The sequence below is a fragment of the Mustela nigripes genome, chromosome 12 (genome assembly GCF_022355385.1).
Source record: "Mustela nigripes isolate SB6536 chromosome 12, MUSNIG.SB6536, whole genome shotgun sequence".
NCBI lineage: Eukaryota > Metazoa > Chordata > Mammalia > Carnivora > Mustelidae > Mustela > Mustela nigripes.
The window spans coordinates 77,638,265-77,645,388 of NC_081568.1; the positions used below are offsets into that span (position 1 = coordinate 77,638,265).

General features: G+C 34.9%; 1 protein-coding gene across 1 annotated transcript in view; it reads left to right on the forward strand.

Moving 5' to 3' along the window:
* LOC132027550 (protocadherin alpha-4-like) overlaps positions 1–7,124 on the forward strand; it is a gene marked incomplete at its 5' end in the record, with an annotated part of 23,350 nt that overhangs the window by 4,255 nt on the left and 11,971 nt on the right. Inside the window, 1 exon segment of the mRNA XM_059416352.1 lies at positions 5,779–7,122. Within this exon segment, the coding sequence (XP_059272335.1) occupies positions 5,779–7,122 (1,344 nt within the window).

The window sequence follows — 7,124 nt, forward strand, 5'->3', positions numbered from 1 at the left end:
CTGGGGAGGGCGCTCCCAAGACCGACCTCATGGCCTTCAGTCCCAGTGTACCTGACTCTAACGACAGAGAGGATCTGCAGCCAGCAAATGGAGATCCCCTTTCAAAGGTTAGTTTTAAATACCCTTTATTAATTTTTATTTTTAATCTAAAGTTTTATTTTTGTATTCTATCAATTTCTTCCTAATTAAAAAACGCTCAGGATGAATAATTAATTATGATTGGCGTAGTTTAAAATAATTCCTAAAATTTCCTTTCTACTTCTCTTCTTTATTATCTTTATCTGGAGTAGTATATTTTAATTACTCGTTTTCTCTATTATCTTTTCAATCATACAGTATATTCTTTACCAATTTCTTTTTTTTAAGAAATTTTTTGGTGGGATTTTATTTATTTATTTGACAGACAGATCACTAGTAGGCAGAAAGGTAGTCAAAGAGAGCGAGAAGCAGGCCTGCTGCGGAGCAGAGAGCCCGGTGCGGGGCTCGATCCCAGGACTCTGGGATCATGACCTGAGCTGAAGGCAGAGGATTTAACCCACTGAGCCATCCAGGCGCCCCTTTTACTAATTTCTTTATTGATTTTCTGGACTTTAAAATAGCACTAAGAACTTGTTAAAATTTAAATTAAATTAATCCTTTTACCACTTCAGACAATGGTAGGACCTTGAATAATAATTCCATTTGCCTGCTTCCACTTTTGTTTGGTATTATGCCTTTCAGTTATACATTTGTTCTACATACACATTATGTAATTATCATGTTTTGTACAGTTCATCTGGGATAATTTTTCTTCTGAAGAAATTCTTTAATGTTTGTCTTACTGGTGGTTAAGCATTCTCTAACTTTTTCTATATCAGAACGATGCTTATTTCATCATCACTTTTGAAAAATAATGTTGCTGAGTACCAAATTCTGAGTTAAAACTGATTTTTTTTCTGAGCACTTTTAAGGTGATATCCCTGAAATGAATGCCATTCTTGAAATAAATTGCTGTCAAGTTTATTGTTCACGCGTGTTCCCTTCTTATTTTCCTCCAGCTGCTTTTTATACTTTTCTTAGTTTTTTATTTTCAGTGGCTTTATTATATCCTGTTTTAGTTTTCTTTGATCTTATCTTGTTTGCAGGATTCAAACCTTCTTGAATATGTGGCTTTGTGTCTTTCATCAGTGCAGTAAAAATTTTCAGCATTCTGCCTTCAAGTATTACTTCTGCATCATGTTTTTTATCCTCTTCTTCTGTAACTCAAGGGATATGTGTGTAAAATATTATCACCATATCTCTCCTATCTTCTATGCCCCTTTTTGTTTCTTAAAGATAATTTTTGGTCTCATTACATGCTGGACATTTGTTCTGACTAATCTTCTAATTTAGCACTTTTCTCTTCTTACTTCAGTCTCCTATTAAAATCATCAATGGACTCTAAACTTCAATTGTGAAATTTTTTAGCTTTAGAATTGTAGTTTTCCTTTTGAAAATAGATTTCATTTTTCTGGTAAAATTCCTTATTTTAGTATGTGTTTATTTCAATACAGTAATCATAGATTATTTGTGCTCTATCAGATCACTGTGATATTTTTTTCTCATGATCCTCTTGCTCGGTAAGCCTGATAGTTTTGTAGTGAGTTTTGGATATTGTGCTTGAGAAGTTATAGTTGTTGTAGGTGTCATTATTTTCTTTAAAAGATGGATAACATAAATAAATATATCACAAATACAGATTTAGGGCATTTATGGAAAAGTTTTAATTAAATTAAGTATTTTATTTCTTTTTCTTTTTTTATCTCCTATAATGATGTCTGTCATTACAAATCTTCTGAACATTTTTTCTTTCCCACTCACTTCCCGGTTCTATTATGTAGTATTTGAAATAAAGTTAATAGAACAGAAATTTTGTACCTTATTTGAAACTTTGTTTCTTCTCCCTCACCACTAAATCATAAGAATCAAGCTTATCGAATTTTATTACTGTTTAATTACCCTGCTTTCTTCTTTTCTACCTTGGACACTGGCTAATGCTATAAGAATCTTACACCTCAGCAAGTTTCTACTAGCTTGATTTTGGATTTTAAAACTGAATATGACATAAAAGAGCATAGTTTCTCTCAATTAAATGATGAATAAATTGTGCCCAATACAAAAAAGTTGCTTGAGGCTACACGGATTTTAATGTGAATACAGATAAAGAATCAAAAGTTTAAAATTTTAGCTCTCTTGTGTCTTTCTACTTTTAAATGAGTCTATTTGGCAGTTAGAAAGGCAATAGAACTGTGAGTAAATATTATACTTAATGTACTTTACTTTTTCACTTAGAGGTTCTTTGAAATTAGTCTCAGATTTTTCTCCCTAGAATACATATAAAATATAAATATTTTATTTTATTTTATTTTGTTTATTTATTTTTTAAGATTTTATTTATTTATTTGTCAGAGAGAGAGAGAGAGAGTGAGCACAGGCAGGCAGAGAGGCAAGCAGAGTCAGAGGGAGAAGCAGGCTCCCTGCGGAGCAAGGAGCCCGATGTGGGACTCAATCCCAGGACACTGGGATCATGACCCGAGCCGAAAGCAGCTGCTTAACCAACTGAGCCACCCAGGTGTCCCTAAAATATAAATATTTTAGCACAATATTTTATAGGAATGATGAACCATTAAAAAGTAATATAAAGATATATATTATATGCACAAATATGCTTTCATAGGATAATTTTTATAATTAATTTTTTGGTCAAATTTGACACAGCTGCATAAATTATTTATAAATCCTTATAAGATGCAACTTCACCTGTAGTCTCTGGGCAATGTGGTAGAACTATGTAAAATTTTACAGATAAGGGAGAAATATAGCTTATTAAAATTTTATTCTGGAGTTTTGTAGGTAATTTTTGTTATGAAGGTTTTGAAGAGTTTTGTTTTGAAGGTTGTTTTGAAGAGTTTTGAAGGGCATCTAGATTCCAGTCCAAAGTTAAATTTTCTAGCATAGCTTTGTCTTAGAATACTTCCCATTGTATTAAGTAGAGATGCCTCAAAACTCTATCTGATTTTCTTAACCTAAATTCATGGTCAAGGAAGGAGTTTAATTTCTGTAACAAAGTTTTAAAATTATAAAGAAACTAACAAGTGAAAAGATCAGTTAATAAGGTAATCTATAATATTTGATTGAAAGAATGATTTGGAAGAAGATTTAAACAATTTTCACTACCTATGGAGATGTCTGTGGAATTAAGACAAGAGAGTCTTTAATTATTGAGAACTCAACCTCCCCCGGAACAGTTGAGCATTGAAAGACTAATGCAGGGGCACCAGGGTGGTTCAGTGGATTAAAGCCTCTGCCTTCGGCTCTGGTCATGATCCCAAGGTCCTGGGATTGAGCCTCACGTTGGGCTGTCTGCTCAGCAGGGAGCCTGCTTCCTCCTCTCTCTCTCTGCCTGCTTCTCAGCCTACTTGTGATCTCTATCTGTCAAATAAATAAATAAAATCTTTAAGAAAAAAGACTAATGCAAATGGCAATTCAAAAACTTAATATTATCTAACAGATGTGAAGATGGGTCAGATGACAAAAGTCTTGTTTTCTCTTGAAATATCTATATATTTACATGAAAATATTACAAATGAGCAAGTATGTGATACTGTTGATGCCATTTTTCCCATTGTGTATATTTTCAAAACGTTGAAATATATGCTGAAAATATTCTATAAATCACCATGCATACATAGCTAACATCATACTGTCAGTTTGGCTGTTAAATACTTGACATTTACTTTTTTCAAAAATAAATTTATTTATAGTATGGTTTTGGAGTTTCATATCAGTCATGGTTCCATAATAGAAGATAAATAAACCATAACTAATGATATTTTCAACACATTTAATATTATTTTTGTTTTTTTAGCTGTTGTGTATTAAAATGTTTTCAAATTATCATTATCAGTAACAGTTAAGTAATCTGGAAAATTGATTAGTGTTCAGATTCCTTGGTGTTTGGGTAATCTGAGTCCTAAGGAGAAAGTCGTATTAGTAGCGAGAGTAAGAATCTTTGAAAAACTAAAGGAATGTTAAATATTATATATAAATGAATCCAGTAAAATTATTCTAATTCTTGCTTACTTTGAATACTGGGAAGCAAAAGTATTTCAAATGATTTTGTATTTTCTAGTAATTTCTTATTTATCTTCTCACTATCTTTATATTACCATTTTCCACATTTGTTTTATAAATTGACACAAAAATAATACTTAAAGTCTCTCATGCAACTTAAACCAAAATTAAGGAATATATTTGGGGTTTATGCTTTACATGTAAAGGTGTCAAGTAATAGAATTATTGATCTCGGGACGCCTGGGTGGCTCAGTTGGTTGGACGACTGCCTTCGGCTCAGGTCATGATCCTGGAGTCCTGGGATCGAGTCCCGCATCGGCCTCCCAGCTCCATGGGGAGTCTGCTTCTCTCTCTGACCTTCTCCTCGTTAATGCTCTCTCTCACTGTCTCTCTCTCTCAAGTAAATAAATAAAATCTTAAAAAAAAAAGAATTATTGATCTCCAATGTCTTCATAAGTAAGGAGGATTTTTTTAATATTTAAGGAGTTCCAGGTAGTTTATACACAAGCAGAAGGTTAAATTTTTTTGTCAGTGGAAAAAATTGGTGACATTTTCTTTTGGGACATTTTCTTCTGGTCATATTTATAAGTCTAAGTGGTATCATGCAGTAAATCAAATGGATGATTTAAAAGAGATGAAATTAACATAGTGCAGTTAGTAATGTGGTTTATTTTCAATGTTTTAATTTTTACTGGAACTCAAACATTTAATGGAGTACTCTATCTACAGGAAAATATTGGTATTTTGATTTGCTGCATTAAAACAAAGATATGTACTTTCACAGTTTATATGAACTGTGATTTATCAGTAGTTGAAGAAATGCTGCCTAGATGCCTCTAATTTGAAAAATGGTGTCAAGATACTGACCAAAAGTGTTTTTACTATGATTTTGGCCTCTAGAAAATTTAGATCTCCAATACGATTTTTTAGTCAACATTAAAAGTAGGTGATATAGGGAGAAATTAAATGAATTTTTTAGCAATTTGAATATCAGACTTGAAAACAGTAACTCACATAAGAACGCTATTCAAATAGTTTGTTACTTTAAAGATAACATCAACAAAAAGCCAATATTAAGTGCTGCAAATAGGAGTGTAAAATTGTTTCATGAATAACATAGTAGTGCACAAACATCCCATCAAAATAATAGAAAACACTCAAGAAATTTAATAAGATATATTTAAATATGGAAATAAATGAAAAACTAAAACCTTTAATTTTAATTAGGAATTATAGAAAGCCACTCCCTAAATGGAATAGACCAATACAAATTACTCTAGTAAAGACTGGTGTGGCACGACTAAAGTAGTATTGATTTTGCAATATTTTAATGAAAACAGATATTCTTTATTATAGTCTTAACGATGCGTTTAAATTAGAGATAAGGAAAATAAAGAACACCTAAAAGTCATCGTAATTGGGAAATATTTAACAAATCTAAGGCAAATAAAGCATAATAAAGTAAAAACTCACCCTTTCATCCACATGATGGCGCTGGAAACCGCAAGTTTGGTGGTTGACTCCCCCCCCCCCCCAATAAAGGGAACGGTGAGTTTATTTTCCTTAGAAAGGAAAAGGCTACTCCGTGTTTTACTGGGCTGCTGAAGCTGAAAAGGTGAGCAAATAAAAAATTATAGTAAATTGGGAATTAGGTTTCCAAAAGCTATCCTTGTTGTAGTACAATAGACATTTGAAAATTGCAGCGTATTTGCGATGGTATATTCCCAGAGAAGTCCAGGTTCCTGGCGCCTGCTGCTCTCTCTTCTGCTCCTCACAATCTGGAAGGCCGGGAGCGGCCAGGTCCACTACTCAGTCCTGGAGGAGGTCAAACACGGCACCTTCGTGGGCCGCATCGCGCAAGACCTGGGGCTGGAGCTTGCGGAGCTGGTGCCACGCCTTTTCCGAGTGGCATCCAAAGGTCATAGAGACCTTCTGGAGGTAAATCTGCAGAATGGCATTTTGTTTGTGAATTCTCGGATCGACCGGGAGGAGCTGTGCGGGCGGAGTCTGGAGTGCAGCATCCACCTGGAGGTGATCGTGGACAAGCCGCTGCAGGTTTTCCATGTGGAGGTGGAGGTGAAGGACATTAACGACAATCCGCCAAGGTTCTTCCGAAAGGAACAAAGATTATTTATTTTAGAGTCAAGAATAGTGGATTCCCGGTTTCCGCTAGAGGGCGCATTTGATATGGATGTCGGAGCAAACGCAGAATTGAGATACAAACTAAATACTAATGAATATTTTGATTTGGATGTTAAAGCAAATGAAGAAGAAACAAGCATTTTAGAGCTAGTCTTAAAGAAAGCAGTAGATCGGGAAGAAATCCAGGAACATCTTTTATTACTGACGGCAACTGATGGAGGAAAACCTGAACTAACAGGTACAGTTCAAGTATTGATCAACGTATTGGATGCGAATGATAATGCCCCCAAATTTGATAAATCAGTTTATAATATCAGATTATTAGAAAATACACCAAATGGGACATTAGTTATTAAACTGAACGCCTCGGATGCAGATGACGGCATTAATAAGGAAATAGTATATCTCTTTAGTGATCTTGTTCTTGACAATGTCAAATCTAAATTTATAATCGATTCGAATAGTGGGGAAATTAGAGTTAAGGGAAAACTGGATTACGAAGACTGTAATTTATATGAAATTAATATTGATGCTGTAGATAGAAGTCCATTCCCATTAACTGGACACTGCAAAGTAATAGTAAAACTCCTGGATGAGAATGATAATACCCCAGAGATGGCCATAACCTCCATATCTCTGCCGGTACAAGAAAACGCTTCAGTGGGGACCGTCATCGCCCTGATCAGTCTGTCTGACCGCGACTCCGGTCTCAATGGGCAGGTGACCTGCACCCTGTCGCTCCACGTTCCCTTCAAGCTGGTGTCCACCTTCAAGAACTACTATTCGCTGGTGCTGGACAGTGCCTTGGACCGCGAGAGCGTGTCCAACTATGAGCTGGTGGTGACAGCACGGGACGGGGGATCGCCTCCGCTCTCCGCCACCGCCAGCGT